The sequence below is a fragment of the Colletotrichum lupini genome, chromosome 6 (genome assembly GCF_023278565.1).
Source record: "Colletotrichum lupini chromosome 6, complete sequence".
Lineage (NCBI taxonomy): Eukaryota > Fungi > Ascomycota > Sordariomycetes > Glomerellales > Glomerellaceae > Colletotrichum > Colletotrichum lupini.
Genome location: NC_064679.1, coordinates 2287185 through 2304437, shown reverse-complemented (window position 1 = coordinate 2304437; position 17253 = coordinate 2287185). Strand labels below are relative to the sequence as shown.

General features: G+C 41.5%; 4 protein-coding genes across 4 annotated transcripts; 1 reads left to right on the top strand and 3 right to left on the bottom strand.

Annotated features, from left to right (window-relative positions):
* Positions 1 to 953: 953 nt before the first annotated feature.
* Positions 954 to 2526, bottom strand: CLUP02_12165 (uncharacterized protein; the record flags this gene model as incomplete). Its single annotated transcript, XM_049291129.1, has 2 exons — positions 954 to 1835; positions 1888 to 2526. 2 exons carry the CDS (start codon positions 2524 to 2526, stop codon positions 954 to 956), a joined length of 1521 nt encoding a protein of 506 aa, XP_049148274.1.
* A 100-nt stretch (positions 2527 to 2626) lies between these two features.
* On the bottom strand, positions 2627 to 3723 carry CLUP02_12164 (uncharacterized protein; the record flags this gene model as incomplete). The annotated part of the gene is made up of 5 exons (XM_049291128.1): positions 2627 to 2838; positions 2865 to 2897; positions 2990 to 3316; positions 3466 to 3561; positions 3621 to 3723. 5 exons carry the CDS (start codon positions 3721 to 3723, stop codon positions 2627 to 2629), a joined length of 771 nt encoding a protein of 256 aa, XP_049148273.1.
* Positions 3724 to 8511: 4788 nt separating this feature from the next.
* On the bottom strand, positions 8512 to 8745 carry CLUP02_12163 (uncharacterized protein; the record flags this gene model as incomplete). Its single annotated transcript, XM_049291127.1, has 1 exon — positions 8512 to 8745. A coding segment is annotated over one exon (234 nt), but the record flags the coding sequence as incomplete, so codon positions are not given.
* Positions 8746 to 14750: 6005 nt separating this feature from the next.
* CLUP02_12162 (uncharacterized protein) lies at positions 14751 to 16863 on the top strand (the record flags this gene model as incomplete). Its single annotated transcript, XM_049291126.1, has 7 exons — positions 14751 to 14851; positions 15128 to 15366; positions 15532 to 15677; positions 15887 to 15959; positions 16031 to 16049; positions 16107 to 16240; positions 16676 to 16863. 7 exons carry the CDS (start codon positions 14751 to 14753, stop codon positions 16861 to 16863), a joined length of 900 nt encoding a protein of 299 aa, XP_049148271.1.
* Positions 16864 to 17253: the final 390 nt, after the last annotated feature.

Sequence of the window (17253 nt, the reverse complement as noted above, 5' to 3'; positions counted from 1 at the left end):
GTGGTATGGTATCTTGCGGTATCATGATGGGGTTGAAATGCGCGAGATAGACTAATGTTGTAATTGTTGCCTGTGCTGCAATCTCATCCTCATCTCGAATAATGTCTCATCTCGCCTTATGTAAGAATCTAGAGAGGACCTCGGAAGGTGCTTCAGACATCTCGATTGATCTGAATCAATGCAGAGTCATGTGTCAAAAGTGATCAGCGATTTGCCTCGTTTTCTTGCCCGGTAGTCTGGAAGCCAAGATTCTCGCTCAAAGTTTTATATGGAACGACAGACCTTCAATCTAATACTCTTCCTAACGCAGCAAGGTATATGTGACATTTCAGATTTACATAAGGCTATAGAGGAATGACAATGAAGTCGTTCTTGATTGCAAGATTACTCTGAGGCTTTTAGACTTTGCCACACACGAACGCTAACGTAGATACTCCATAAAGCCATTCAGCTGAGATACATGAAGGCTGAGTTGATTAGTCTCTCCATCAGACGTGCAACATCATGGCTTGATAGAATCAATGGCTATACTTTACTGTACCGATGCAGTTGGACGATGTCTTTCGTTCATTTATAATGTTGACACTAATTCAAAGATTCGCTAAGCCTATCATACAGAAGTGAAGATATAATTATGCGAAAAGAAAAGTACCCTCGAGAGACAAAATCTTGTACGGATAGATATGGGATATGATGACTCAGCAGTGATAGATGAATGAAGTCTATATATGACATTATGGGTATAACTAATACAGATGACCGCCCAAAGCCCAACCCGCTATCGTTAACAGAGCACATTGAGAAGTTGCCTCCCCATCAAACATAAGAGATCTGATACTGCAATGTAGAGCCCGATGTCTCCGTAGGCCTGATCAGTAGATTGGCCGATATCCGTCAACGGTCCTTCAAGCAGGCTGCTGACAATTGGCTCTTGCGCCTAGCGAAAATGTGTTTCACATGCTGCCCACGCTCTGTGCCCTCTCTTTCTTAATTGTATCGATCGAAAGCGGCCTTCCATTGACCTTCTTCACTCCCGAGTGACCTTCCATCTCCACAACGACCGTTGTTACTGTCTCCATCTGGATGCCTTCCATCTGCCCAGCCCGTCTCCTTAGAGACTCCTGGCTGATGCTCCGATGTGCTCCACTGCGACGACGATCTCGCTTCATGTCACCCGCACCACGTCCCCGGCGGAATAGCTTCCAGAGCCAGCCACCGGTACCCTCATCCGCAGACAGGTTGTTAGGTGCACTTCCAGCGCCCTGTACCCACACCATGTTGCCGTAACGCCGGTTAGCCGGTGTTCGCATGAAGGCAAAGGTCTCGATACCTGTCTCTTCGAAGTCTGGAGAGGCATTGAAGATAATGACATGACGAGTGGTGGAAAACAGCAGAACATCAAGCCAGCCGTTGGATGCAATCATTGCACCGGCGAGGCAGAAGTAATCCAAGGAAACAGACTTTCCAGCCATTGTGATGACACGACCTAACGCCAAAGGTGCCGTACACAGGATGTAAATTATGGGATAGATGAGGAAAGCAGGGTGATGTCCGGCGTTACTTGGATTGGACGCCGATGCAGCTTCGCCATGGGAGCTCTTTGGTGGCCCAGACTGGGACATTGTGTGGGCGTGGCTGAGTTTACGACCACGGTTGCTCTGGGAGGCAGAAGACGTTGTGTTGTTGGAAGAGGAGGGTAGTTGAAGTGATGGGTCGGTGCGTCGGATGTGGTTGAAGATGAGTATGTAGAGGATCGCAGTGATGAAGAAGGAAACGAACATCCACAGGTAGTGAAGATAAAGACGCATCGCCTCATATCGGACATTCACCCAGCACTATGATGAAGTTAGCTCGAGATGATATGTAGACACAATGACAAAAACTTACCCATGCAGCGGCACGGACGTAGAGGCCACCGTTGTCGGCTCCATTGTTGGTGATGATGACGCCGGCTATGGCCAAGGCGTAGATGAAGAACCAAACAGAGCCGATCATGCACCAAAATGCCCAAGTCGGGAGCTTATAATCTCTGACAACCGACAAATAGGTGTGTATGGCAATCGTGGTGATAAAAGCGCTGGAAGCCAAATCGCCTGTCGAGATGAACCAGCCCTGCGCCCAGCATGTCGTGCTCTCTACGATGATTCCACCCTTGTTGAGCCATGCCGCATTGAGCAAGAAAGCAAGAGCTTGCTGGATATCGGCCAGCAGCAGGTTGTAGATGAGCATCAGGAACTGGTTGGGTGCGTCCCTTTTGACTTTGCGCTTCTTGTTGCCAGGGTACATCGTCTCCGGAAGACCCATCTCTTCGGCCAGGACGGCATCCGCATTCGGCTCATCAGCCATGCGCTGTGGCCGGTCCGGGCCCGGTGCAAGATACCATGTTATCAGCCGATAGGTCAAGACTAAGAAGAGTGCTGTTGTTGTGATGAACGAAAGGAAGCCGAAGAAAGAAACGGCAGTTAGGCCCCGTTGCAGAACTTCGGGAAGTGGCGTCAATGTTTGACTGTTCGGGTCCAGTTCCATGGCGGGCGGTCAACGGCGACGGAGCAGCCAGGTGGCGTTTCGGGATAGAACGGGGTGGGTGGTTCGGGTCGCCGTTAGACGACTTGTCTTTACCGAGCTGTCATCCAAGCTTTTGGCGCAACGCCCTCTCCGATGGCAATCCTTTGTTGGTGAGTATGCCGGCTGACGCAGAGGTCGACGGTTTCGTGCAAAAGACGTTGTAGAAGTGGCTGCAAGCCAGATCATAAATGGCCTTGGTCTCTAGAGATGGGCCAGACCAGACGGCGGAGCCAAGGTCAGTCATGGAGGCCCTGTCCCTGGCATAATCCTTAGCTTGAATGGAATCAACACGACCCAACTTTGTGAGGGGCGGTTATTCAGCATTCGAGTGACTAGGTGATGGGGATCATGTCGGTAAAGACTACTTCCGTAGGAGCGAACAAATCGAGGAAGATAGGAATTCAAGTGTTAGCCGGAGTTCCACCTCCCCTAAATGGAAGTATGACCGGGATGCTGGGTCCCTCTCTCAACGTAGATTGACAACCTGGAGATTTGAGGCAAGGGCTCAAGGGATGATTTGCGCGCCCATTCATCTGGATCTGGGGAAAGAAGATTTGTGAGCGATTCACAATTAGCGGTATGTTATGATCGACAGCCAATTGCTCTAAACTTTCCACGGCATCGTACCAAGAGCCGTAATCACCAATAACTCTAGGTAAAAGACAACGCGCTTCCCTTGGAAGTTCAACGAATCCAGCAAAGATGTGTGTCTTGTTGCACTCAAGTGGCCGCAGTAGCCTCGACTCTTTGACTACTTCATTTCACTAAGGACGAGCCTGTCAGAAAAAAAGTCAAGACAGGGGCTCAATGGGCGAGAAGGGAAGGGCTGCCACGAGGTCTGGCTGAGCTAGAACTTGACGAACTCATGCTAAATCGCTAGACCAAACCTTAGCTGGATACTATGAAGCCCGTTGATTGGTGCTTTTCCGACATAATCAGGGGTGGGATCCTTCTTGGAACCACCGGCATGATCACCGAAATGGGTTGCACGAAATGCTAGCTTTCATTCGGGTGTCCCTGCGTTGAGTAGACAAGTTAGGCTTCTGCAGTGGCACGATTATTGTAAGCTAGAATCTCGTTTGTGGAGTTGCTCATTGCATCTTTTGTCTCATACGTTATTTGCGATGCTGCTTGTCGCCCTGTCCCCGCGAACTCCATCGTCGCCATAGAAGCTCCATAACGATTCTTCAGCTCAAGTTCCCACCGCCCACGTCCTGGGTTCTGGCGCTAGGCTGAAAACGGCGCTCTTTGACGAGACTCGACAGCGCTAACACGATGGCGGCGTCAAACTGCTCTTGGCTCACAAGCGAGCCGTCGTCTAGATTGTTTCGAAATGTTCTCTCTCGTGGACTAGTCGCGAGAAAGGCGATAATCTCGGTCGATGACCGTTGGAACTAATGAGGCAAGAGATGCGTTCGATATCTGATTTGCAGGCCTTCAACGTGGTGTCCAGGGACCAAATCCGATATACTCAACGATAGCTTCGGCATCTGAATGATGCAACCAAGCACCTTGCAGGGCAGTTGGCGTGCGCCACTGAAACGATGATCTCGCTGTCTTCCGAGCTGTCAGATTCGACCGATCTCACCACGAGGGAAAAAGAAAAGAGAACCGTTGTAGAATCTTACTGCCCGAGGGACACATCAACTCATTCGACATCACATAAAGAACTTGCCCATTGACGTCTTTCGTAATGAGCCCCAGAAAGAAGACGACACAAATTGCTACGTAACAATTCATTGGGTTTTGGGTACGTAAATCGCCAGTTCTCGACTCCGTGTCCGACGGATTATTGCCGGACTTGCCGCCATCGCGAGTTGAGCAAGTGGAGTGGCGGCTTGCTGTTTGCCAGCTGAAGACAGCCCTGTACGGCCGAAAGAAATCATGCCCCCGGCCCTATCCTGGGAGGAGGCAAGCATCGTGGGCTTCGGGTCGGATCATGTTTGCATATAACATCCGCCCTGTACTCGTTCATGACTCTGTCGACCCGAAACTCTGGAACAGGGGGGATAAGTAAGAGTTCCAGCACCGTAGCCACGCGGTGATGAAGAAGCAGACCAGCTAGGACCTGGGATTCGTGATCATTTTGAACTGGGTACGCTCAAACTGGGTACCCTCGAACCCTGACCTAAGCCACCCTGGAGAGGAAATTTGCAGGGCAAAGGGTCACAGCTTAGGCTCTCGTAATAAAGCTAAAGACAAGTTACGTTAGCTTCAAAACTCTTAGCGTCCAGCCGCACTGCAGGGGACATATCCGATCACTTGACCTGGATCGCATTGGTTTCCTCAAACAATCTCCCCCAGCAGCAGGGCAGAATTTACGAAGCTTGGCTGTAATTCGTAGAGTGCAGATGCAGAGATTTGTTCCAGCAAAATTGTTACGGGATGATGGCGGTGACGCAAGAGATTGGTTGCAGGATCGTGACTTCGCAGGCTAGCTCTGGAATTTGTCGGCGCATTGCCTGGCCGCTCTACATGCGCGAGCAATTCCTGTATCAAATCGCGAATACCCGTCATGGCTCTGAATTCTATTTCATCGGATGAAAAGTCGAATTGAGCCGCGTATAGACGTCTCGGAGAATCTTACCGCTTTAACTCGGGACAGAGTGAAAACACGCAAGCGATTTGAGCATTTACCACCTGGCACCTGCAAGCTTGTGCGTTTCTCCAGTCCTGTCCAACGTACAGGTCTGAGCTTTAGCTCAACAATCGGCAGCCTCGGTCTATGAAGATGTACGTACGTGGCGTACGTGGCTTGACTGAAGTTGTTGGTATCCCTATTACAGGGTGGTTAGTTCGAACCGTAGTTGACGAAGAGATTAATTGAACTATATAAATATCTGCGTAGGTATAAAAAGGAGGTTCTAACCGTAGGTTAGGCTAGTTATAATAATCGTAAATAGGGCCCCTAATTAGCCCCTACGTAGTTAGCCGTATGCTATAGTTAAATTAGATTTCTAATTCGATACTAACTTTCTCTTTTTTTTATTAATTTAATTACTACGGTTAGAGGTATAATTCGACCTCGGGCCTATTTACTAAGTCGTCTCCTTTTCCTCCTTTTCTTTACTCTTTTTATATAACTTATCTTTTTATTTATATAATGACTTTTTTACTACTTACGAATTACTCTAATCCCTTATTTAGTACTATTTTTATAAAAGTATTTACGAGGTTATTTTTATTATTAATTTAACGGATCTTAAGTATCTCGCGCCTTTTGTACGATTATTTAAGGGCTATAATATTAATTATAAGCCTCTTTTCCTTCGTCGTTCTTAATTTATCGAGGTATTCGTATAGCGAGTAGGAATCGGTATAAATAACCGTTAGAATAAGTAAAAGGCTAATTCGATTAGTAATCTTCTTTAGCGTTATTAAAATTATATAAAAAAGGTTAATGCCGTTAATTATATTATAAATCTCTAATACTAATATACTTCTTATTACCCGCTTATTTTTAGTTAACGAGTAGTAGATTATATTACTATATATAGTAAATTTATTCTTACTTATACTCTCATTAGCTAGGATAATAATATACCCTAATTACGAAGTAAGGTCGTTATTATTTATAAATAACTTATTAACAAAGACGTAGAGCTTACTAGTTATAAGGTCGATCGGGTAGTAAACGAGACCTCGATCGAAATTCGTTTATTACTACTTAAGCTACTTATTAAATACTTTAACGTCTCGTTTAGTTAGATCTATAGCTTATACTACCCTAGCGTAGTTAAAAGTCGCTTCGGGCTAATAAATACTTATAATATATACCCCTTGCGCGAGCTTAGCTTTATACTACTTTTTAATATTAATTACGTTTAGATCGATAAGGTTAATTTTCTTACCCTACCCCTTTTATTAAAAAATAACGGTTTCCCTTTTAATTATAAGAATCTTATTATTAAATACTAAGGGGGTATTTATTATAAGGACCTCTTTTAGCTTCGCTACGAAGCCCGCTTTTTAAAGCTCCTTATCCTCCTTTTTTATAAAGTTAATATTTAATAAGCCTAATATATCGTTAGTTTATATTCCGACGATCCTAAATTAGTTACCTTCGTGCTCTATAACTAGTAAGCACGGGTTATACGTAGAGGTAACTATTAATAATTAATTAATATAAAAATCGTAGTATATAGCTTACTAATAGGTGCCCGATTCTACGAGCCTATATAGTAGCTTAAGCACTTTAATAATTATGCTTTCTAAGTACTTATTAGCTATTTCCTTCGGTAAATAGGCTAGGATTTTCCATATAAGCCCTGTGGCTAATTAAGTATAGGCCTAGGTAATATTACGGCTCTAAATCTCGTATCCCTTTTTCTATAGCGATACTATTAGTACTATTATTAATCGTTAGCTATAGCGCTATATAGTAGGCGATTATATAAGTAGCGTTGCCTTTTTAACGTTACCGTACCCCTAAATTACGTATTTAGACTTCTCGTATAGCTAGGGTATTCCTTTCTTTTTAATCTTATAAACTATTTATAATTTAAATATATAGAGGTTTATATATTTTTCTGGGTTATATAAGATAAATCGATAGACCCCTCGATTGCGAAGAGTGTTTATTTTAATAAGATCTAATCCCTTATATAGCTTTCTAATAGTTATAATTACGCCTTTTTTATATAGTTTAATTACTAACTCGAAATCGGCTTTCTTTTTTACTATATAAAAGGTATTAATTACCTCGTTATTAGTAATAAATTGCCGCGTTAGGGCTTACCGTCGTAGTCTTTTACGACGTCTCGCTAGTAGTATTAGTACCTTTTTAATAATTTCCTTTTCCTTATCGTCTATTAGTATTACTATTACGATTTTATTAAGGATAATTTCCTATACCTCTACCGCGGGTTATATAGTTTCCCCTAGCTCTTCTTTTTTTTATAAGTTAGAAATTACTTCGTTAGGATCTATATAGTACAGTCTAACTACTATAATTAATACTTCGAGTAGCTAGTTATAATTTTTTGCAACTATATAAGAGCGCTCGTTAACAGAAATTAACTTATATAGCCTAGCCTATTATTAGGTAATTTCGCGCTATACTCGTATATCCGAATTTAGTAATATATTTAGATTATCCCCTATATTAGGCCTATTGTGCGTAGTAATTACCTCGTTAACTTACTTTTTTATACTTACTTCGCGCAGTACTTATATTATTTTTTTAATTACTTAGGCTCGTTAGCTTATACTTAGTAATAGTAGCGAGGCTAAGGTTGTTTTTAAATATATTCTAAATACTAATAGCGTTAGTATAAGTCCGTTAGGCCCTATAATATCGTTATAGTATTTGAGTACTATTTAGAAGTATTCGTTATTAATAGAATCTGGATTTTCTTTTTTAATAATTCTAAACGCCCTTTTTAACTATTAATATACCCTCTTTACTTTTTTAATACTATAGTACGCTTTAACGGGTACGACTTTTAGCTATATACCGTAAGCCGTTATATTATCTTTAAATTTTATTAACTTAAAGCTAGTACTAGCGTCGGTTCTAATACTATCTAGCGGTCCCTAGTATATATCGATTTAGCTTTTTTATAGGGCTACTTATACTATTTTTACTTATAGATCCCGGAGGAATTGCCTTATTTAGAAGGATATAGTTACGTCGATTATATATAGTACTAGCTAACTATTTAAATAGAAGATATTAACAACGATTTCTTAGTTAAAGTTAAGCTTATTATATAATTTAAACTTAAATTTGCATAGGCTCTGCGCATTTATTTAGTATTAATAATATACTTTTATTAACTACTCTAGCGCCCCTATTTCGACATTATTATTACCTAATTATTTTAAGAGGTTATATAGCCTTATAACTAATAAGTACCTAAATCTCTAGTATAGTCTTCTAAGCTTACTTTCCGTTAGGTAATTGATCGACTTCGTATCGTTAATAAGCTTTATAAACGTATATCCCTATCGTCGTTCGACTATCTTAAAGTGCTTATTACTAGAGATTCTATTCTTCGTATTATTAAATATAATATTTAGTCGATCTATGTCTTTTAAATATAGGAGAAATAGGGTATTAACAGGTAAAATATAGAAAGTTATTATTCTAAAGTACGTTTTTATTTCTACTATACCTAGGGCGACGATTTCCTTACCTAGGCTAAAACTAATTTTTATAATACTCGCTATCGACGTATTAAGTATTATTAGCGCGATTTTTTATAGTACTTAGAATTACCCTTTTTTTTTAGTTAATTATTACGATACTTTAGTGTCTAGGATAATCTTATAAAAATCGTCTAGGCCGTACTTTTTACTTACGTAAAATACTTATATAAGCTTAGTATTTAAGGGATCTGGGTAGTATAAAAAGGACCCCTCTAGCTACCCCTAGATTTGCTTAGTACTATATTCCTTTTTTTTAAATATTAAGAGAGATAGCGTCTTCTCCTTAATCGTTAAGAGAATAGGCTTCGGCCCTATTAGATTCGCCCTTTTAGCCGCTTCCGTATTTATTATCTAAGGGACCTTCCCTTATTATTTATAAATAAAAGCCTACTTATTAAGAGCTTTTATTACTCTCTATTCGTTTAGCCTCGTATATTTTCTAAAAGCTAACGGGGCGAAAAAAGAGTAGTTAATATTATTAATTTCGTCGTAATCTAATTCGTTAGTATAGGGGGTAAGATCTTCCTTATCTTCCGAATCTCTTATAGGGGGTATATACTTTAGGCTACTACTTTAGTTATTATTACTAAGTTCTATACCCCCGGATCTACCCTTATATATAACAAGGAATTAGTTAAACTAACGAGGGCTAGTTTTACTATTTACTACCCTTGACTTTTTATATTATTTATATAATTTAGTATGCTCTTCTTTAGAGTAGTTACTTAACTAATATCTATCTTTTTTATAAATATAATATTACCTCTTCTATTACCCTATCCATAAGTTAAATCTCTACCTATTTAACGAATCTAGGCCTCCTTACTAACGATTACTATATTTAGCCTCTTTTTCTTTTTTATTATACGTTTAATTAACTTAATATTATTAATAAGGGCCCTCGTATACTTAGAGGTAGGTTTAGCGCAGTATTCTTATTTTAATATTAAAACTAAATCTTAGCCTCGAGTAGAGCGTCTTATAGTTTTTGGGTACTTAGTATAGGGTTATTTTTATTTTTAATATACGCTAGATTATAATATAAAAATATCCGACTTTTCGCTTATTTATCCCCTTATTTAGCTAAGTTTTTATTAGCTTATTAATTTAATTAATAAGCTTTTTAAGGATCTTTACTTACGATTTACCCTTTATTATCCTAGCTATAGATATAAAAAAAATCGCTCGTAGCTTAGATAAGAGCTCTAGGTTCTTATCGTAGGTCTTAAAGCGGCTTCGGATTACGTTAATTATACTAAAAAAGTCGTTTTAATCGAGATTACGTACCGCTTCGTAATAGTAATTAGAGGCTTTACTTACGAGTACGATATTAATTACTAAATAGTATTAGTATTCCCTAATTCCGACTTTTTTATAATAATCGTAAAATATCGATAGGGTTTTTTATAAGACCTTATACTTCCCCCTAGAATATAATTTCTTTTTAGGAAGATCTTTTTAAGGTTTATAAATTACTTCGTATTTATTACTAGATTTTTGGTATTTATATACGATCCCTACGTTACTACGTATTATTAATAACTTTGGGTCGTTTATTTCTTTTTTTATTAATTAATCGGCGCCGAATTTTATATTAGTAGCGGTAACGAGTTATAAATTAAAATAGGTAGAATTATCGATTATCGTACTTTTAGTACTATATTTTACCCTAGTATATCCTTTTATATCAATAGATTTCCGTTAGTAATTATAAGGAAGAAATCTAGGTCGTTTACCTTTTTTTTTAATTTATTAAAGCGATTATACGCTCTATCGACCTATACTTAGTTCTATAATACGAATTCCTCTTCTATAATTATTACTACTAGTATTTTATATAGCTTTTATAATTATAATTACGCTAATAGTACCCCTTACTTATAAAAGAATCTATTAACTATTTTTATAATTCCTAAGCTTACGCTCGCGAACTATTCGTTTAGTTAGTAACTAAGGTCGTTTACGATCTTATAAAATAGGGGTTACCCCTATAGCCCCTTTTTTTTATAAACCTTAGTTAAATAGATTAATACCGCGTTAATTTACTTACCGTTAGGCTAATCTATAATTCTATATATTTACGTCCCTTAATAATCCGGGTTAATATTTACCTATTTATAAGGGATTAGGATTCTATTTAAAATCGGGTTTCGTCCTTTTCTTCCTTACCCTAACTTACTAAGGGTTATGCTCTAGCTTATATTTATATTAATAGTCGCTAGCGTATTTAATCTTAACGGGGATATATCTAATCTGCGCACTAGTTATAATAAATCTATACTTTTGCTACTTAACGAATTTATTAAAGTTTAAGAAATTCCCGCTTCCTCTCGCCGTCTCGCTACTACTCTCGTTTTTACTATTTTTAGTAATTACTACTACCCTTTTAAATCGCTAGCTATTGTACTTACTAAGATCCTCCTTTTTATTTAGTATAAAAGGGTAGGTTTTAGTAGTTCCTTTTTATAATAATAGTAATAAACGTTTATATTACTATAAGAAGATATAGTAATTAGTCTTAGGATCTTTACTAGTTACTAATTTCCGCTATCCTATATACTTCTAGCTTCCTAAGCCTCGTGCTCTTTATAATTTCTAAATAGCTTTTTTTTTTAACCTACCTCTTTTAGGGCGGTATTTTATAAGAATAGTTAAAAATAGACGCTAAGCGGCTCGTAGAGGAGCTATATAGGCTATTAGGAACCGTATAGGCTATTAAGTATAGTTAATAAAGTTAAGCCCTCTTTTTTATAAGATCGTAGATTTTAAAAACTTATTAAAAATACTTACTTATTACTCGTACGTAGTAGGGTTAGATATTTTAGAGATCTTATTTTTTATAGCCTCTCGGTACCCTATTTTATATTTTTTAAGTAGTCTTTTTCGTAGCTTAATTATAGTTAGGTAATTATTGCTTATTAGTAATCCCTTTTATTACTTAGTTAATTTCTTAAAATTAGTAATCTCGCGCTAGGAGCTAATATAAAAAAAAGCCCTTAAGCGGCCCTCTAGAGGATTCTTTTTTTCCCCCTTAGATCCTCGTTTTTTTAACCTTTTTTTAGGCTAATAGTAACTCTAGCGGGAGGTCGCAGGACTACTTTAGGGTAGCCGCTTTTTTCTTAGGTTAATTTCTAAGATCCGTAATACTCTTAACTCGATATTATTAGGACCTCTAAATCCCCTCCTCCTTCGTTAAACCGTCCCTTATATTATATTCCTAAGTAATACCCGGGGGGTAGTAAAGGGAGCTATGAGGAGGTCGTTTAGATCGCGGGCTTAAAGTCGTACTTATAAGATCCTCGTAATAATAAACTTTTCTATATACTATAAATCTCTTAGTTTAATAACTCCTAAAGGGTTACCTTCGCTACTAAATAAGAATATTTACGTTTAGAGATCCCCTTTTTTAATTATATAGTACTCTTTTATACTATATTATTAAGCTCGTTCGTTACGCTAATTAATTAAGTAAGTAGTCGTCGCGTAAGTATTTTCTTTTTCTAATTTAACTAGTTAATTTTTAATTACGGGCCGGCTATAGAAAAGTCGTTTAATAAAAAAGCTATTAGGGGCGACGGTAAAAAGCTAGTTACTTAAATAGTTTTATTAATTAACGTAGTTTAACGTAGTAAACGTTAACCTCTCGTAAGTAGTAAAGGACTACGATTACTTAATTCCGTACGGTATTTAAGAATTACCTCTTTTTCGTTTATTTTTATAAGGTTAATTAGTACGAATCTCCTATCCCGTGTAATATTAAGAAGTCGTCTCTTCTACGTAGCGAGATACCTTACCGATTTATAATAATAAAATTTAATTACTAATTAGTATTAATATCCTTATTATAGGGTAGTTAGTTCGAACCGTAGTTAACGAAGAGATTAATTAAACTATATAAATATTTGCGTAGGTATAAAAAGGAGGTTCTAATTATAAGTTAGGCTGGCTACGATAATTATAAATAGGGCCCCTAATTAGCCCCTGCGCAGTCGGCTGTATGCCGCGGTCGAATTGGACTTCTAATCCGACATGCCCACACATTATCAGTGAAAAGAGCACGTTCCAGACACCAAGTCGACTCTACCTCTATCACTACTATACAAAACAGAATCGGTACGGCAATTTACTCCCACCAATGAGCTACCGCATACGTATTCTCAAAAGGGTAAGTAAAGTGTCCAAAGGGTCTGTGGAGAGTCTGGTTCTGACCGCGGACTGGCCTGCTGCCGGCCTGAAGTGATCCTCAGCCCTAGGAAAGGTCCGCAAGAGCCTAAACAGACCAAATCCTAGAGCATGCGGCGCTCAGTACCAGGTGCGAAACCGAATCAACTGCCCAGGAGCCCGACTCACCAAGGTTGGGTGCCGATGTGGGGGTGCCCCGGACGCCAAGACAGCAGTTCTTTGTGTCCCCTCTCCTCCGATCCCCCAGTGCCCCTCCCACGGCAAGGGTAAGTGACTCCGACCCGTCGGGAGAATCCGAACTAGAGTTCGAGAAAGTCGGGAGAACCCAGGACTCAGGCCGAGGCTGAGTTTGGTGCAGCTGCCACCTGAAGAAAATGCTCTACAACTTGATGCGTTGCTGGACCACGCTCCGGAGGCCGTGTGCCGGTTTTTAGACCGTTTCATTGATTGCCCAGTCTTGTCGGCGCTTCCATCATGGAAAGCTTCGTCTTGAGCTTTGTACTGAGACTCTGCTTGTGGTGTACCAAATTTCTGGGATGTCAAAACTCGATGAAAAACGAAAACGTGCAGCGGTTCCCCGTCTCTCATGGTAGCAAATCTTCTACGTTCTAGAAGTTGGACCTTTCGGTGTCGAGTGGTACGATGCATACGGGTGAGGGAGCCCTCGCGAGGAAACCTGCCATTTTTCGTATACCTAGTGTGTTACATCTCTGCCTGCACCTGAAAACGTGCCGACGACGCATAACAACGGGCAGGACGCGCAGTAGCACCTCGTGCATCACGATATTGTCTGCCCGGTCAGCAGAACCGTTGAAGCCAAACCAGCCACAAAAAGCCATGCGGCCAGAACCCCGGCGGCACAGTGCCGGCTGACCCGTCGAGGGACTGACGCCTACTTACGCACTTATGCTATCAAAACGAAGTATTTGAATGCAGAACAACAGACACACGTTTTCAGACTGTTGTGTCTTTGGCAATGAATAAGGGCTCGAATTTGTCCCAGAGGCCCGCTCCGTAGACCGCAAATGAAGGCTAGATTATTTGGTAGGGAATACTGAGCGGAGCAACCGGAGCTTACGGTTATCGTAGCGCATGTCACCACGCAGGGGAATCAGGGACGTTCCTAGTATCTCCCACGAGATACTACTGTTGCACACAAAGGGACTGGAATACGATTATTCCAAGGCTTATGTGGGATGTTGACGCCTCCACAGATGAGGGACCGAGAAACTCACGTACGGGCCGCATGCCATGGATTTAGATCCAGAACTACATCGGGTTGATGTATCAATCGCCGCTAATAGGAGCTATGACACTCACTCCTCACAAGCAGTCCAAACACTCGATTGGCTCGCAACTTCTCCACTGCAGAGCTTAGGCCCGTTACTGTCTCTTTGAATGATCCCGTTTGGGGCTTAAAGTTTCCCCTGGTGTACAGAAACGGGCTGCTAGGGGAGATGGAAACCATACAAGTGTGGGATGGGGGTGCCACGCACTCTGCTCGGCAGGCATCGCTGAATTCCTCGCGAGAATCTTTCTGGTGAGGATACAAGACGAAACATTAGGAGCTGTTCGTTATTACTAGTTTCTCCAAAGGCTTTAGGCGGTCCTTCTGCAGCTTGCTACCGTACCCTGCGAAGTTTAGCCCCTTGGAGTGACGATCGTCTCAAGTATGCTGCATTTGCTGGCTGCGGCGAATAATTCAAGCGACGGCCTCCAGCAATGTCCGGATGTGAGGAAACACTCTGGACTTCGACCGCTGCGGATACTCATTATTCGCGGTTAAGGTAGATGCCGGACACCATGCGCGCCGGTTTGCGCTATGGCAGCACTGTAGAAGAGCTCATACCCGAATGTCTTGGCTTTGGCTGCCACAAGATCTCTACTGTGAGCTCCTCCAGTCTGATGGCCACTTTCTTGGGAAAGTTACGAGGATGACGGTGCCAGCAAAGCGGTAAGCTCATCTGAAAAAATACCATCGACAGGCCAGACTGAATATTCGACTGAAGTAGCCCAAACCCAAAAGCGAGTCATAACACCGTCGTAAGGCTTCCTTCAGAACCTAATCCACGAATGGCAGTCCAACCCTACTGCACAGGAGCCCATTAGCAACGCCTCAAACCTTAAGCCTCCCTACATGTGCACTCGGCCGCATCTGACCTTCGTCAATCCGAAATCTACTTATACCAAGGCACGCCAGCTGATACGTTCCATGGCCCATTGATCTCAGGATCTCATCATTCAGCACATGTCACCCAGCGTTGATATTGAAGGACACCGGCATCGACAAGAGGTCAGAGGTCCTCCTCCACCGTGACACTCCTTTGGCGAATCCCCTCTTCGAGATGGACGACATCGACTCCACAGTCATCGAGACGTCGAGCAGCCCGAAACACGAGATCCGCCCCGAGCAGATCATCAGCCTCATTATCGCACCTATATCGTCTTGCCTCCTGGCATACCTACTTCGTGAGGGAATCGTTGCTGCTAGGTTATCGACAAGATCTAATGGCTTTCAAGGTCACCAGTGGTCCGCGATTAAAGACTGGCGTCCGTTGCCATGGACAAGATGGCGTAAGGGGTGACATTTCGAAAAGAGTCTGGAACCTTTTGGGCTAAAAGAACATGTCGCAGTTGTGTTATTCACCTACCTCTTCTCGTGCCTTTTCGTCTTCGGATCATGGGTCTTCCAGCTTTTATTTCTGGCTGAGCTTCGCATGGATTTCATACCATGTTCAGCTGCGGGCATACTGTGTCTGACTGCCTACGTCGTAATTAAAGTAAGTTGTAAATCAAGTCCGTCGTTGGTATCATTGCTAAATCCGTCACAGGCCGTACGTTTACTGGTCCTCCAGGCTTCAATCCCAATCGTTGAATCTTGGCCAATCTGACTCTTCAATCAGCTCGTCTACCTTTTCATGGTTGATAAAGCGGTAAAACTATACCCCAAATAACCCCCGATCTCAATCACGGCTAACGCCTTGACCAGCATGTTATCCGAGGCACTACCAAGTCTCGTCTCAAGTCCAAATTGTATGTATTCAATGCGTTTGTCATGCTGGGTATGTCCATGTTCCGAGCCCAGTCGCCAACATCCCTGACCGATTGCCATTAGCTGTATACGGCATTATAGCAACGTTCAACTTTGTCTCGTAAGTATTCTCATGCTCTGTCCCCGAAACATACACTAACACCTGTTGCTCTGCTAGTCGAGGGTCTCGGTACGACAAGGAAAATGATGTCTGCAGTATCGGACTGGAACGCACCATCCTGTTGCCCGTCATTTTCTTTGACGCTGTTGTCAACGTGTATCTGACGTCTCTGTTCTTGTTTCCACTAATGAGTAAGTCATGTGGCTTCTCAGTCTCTCTGAATCTGGACAAGCTCTGACACCGGGTCATTAGGATTACACTCGATTCAAATATCGATGATGAAGCCATGGACCATGCATGAGAATACCCTTCATTTCTCTCGAGTTCCGCCCAACGTAAGGCTACGGAGACTCGCATTACGAACGTTTGCCGGTGTTATCGGCACATTGGCCATTAGCATTGCGTAAGAAGCGATAAATGATGTGAAAGCATGAAATTCTTGATTGGGCTAACATCGATCTCTTCTAGCAACCTATCAGTGTTGGTCGCTCTGGAAGGCGAGATAGTTTGGCTTTGTCTCACCTGTTGCAATACGGACAGTAAGTTTACTCCCTACCTTCCCGCTTCGTCTTCCCTCCTCGCCAGAGCCGTTCTGCAACTTTGATCAGACTCTAAAATTTGGGTAGTTCTCTTCACCGCATTTGTCATTCATTGGATCAACTCTAGCGGCAAAGCTACTCCAATATCCAATGTCGAAGTTGCTCCTACCCCAGCCCCGCCGCCACCATCAATAGAGCTGGGCGAAAAAGAAGTTGTGACCTTCACTGAAATATTTGATCAACGACGAAAGTCGTACGACGACCACGAGCCATAGTTGCATTCTTGTTCTGGTCATGGAATGGCTGGGCAACGTTCCTGAGGAGAACGCACCTACATGTAGCCACCGGACCTCTTTATGAAAACGGCCTTGTATCGAACATATGATTCCCCCTCATGGATAAGCGTATTGTTTTCTCAAATCTGGGTGGCACTGGTTGGAAAAGCATTGCATGAAGTATTTGTTCGTCGTTCACTGCTGTAACTCAGCTTTCACCGTATACACGGGTTCAACTTATTGCGTCAATCAGGGTGCAAGAAAGTTTACTTACGAAACACATATCATCAAATAAAACCGATGCCTCTGCCTATGTTTCACAATAAGGTAGTCTGCATTAACCATTGCACAAAAGCGACACTCCTCTTGTTACTAGGTAGGCTGCAATAG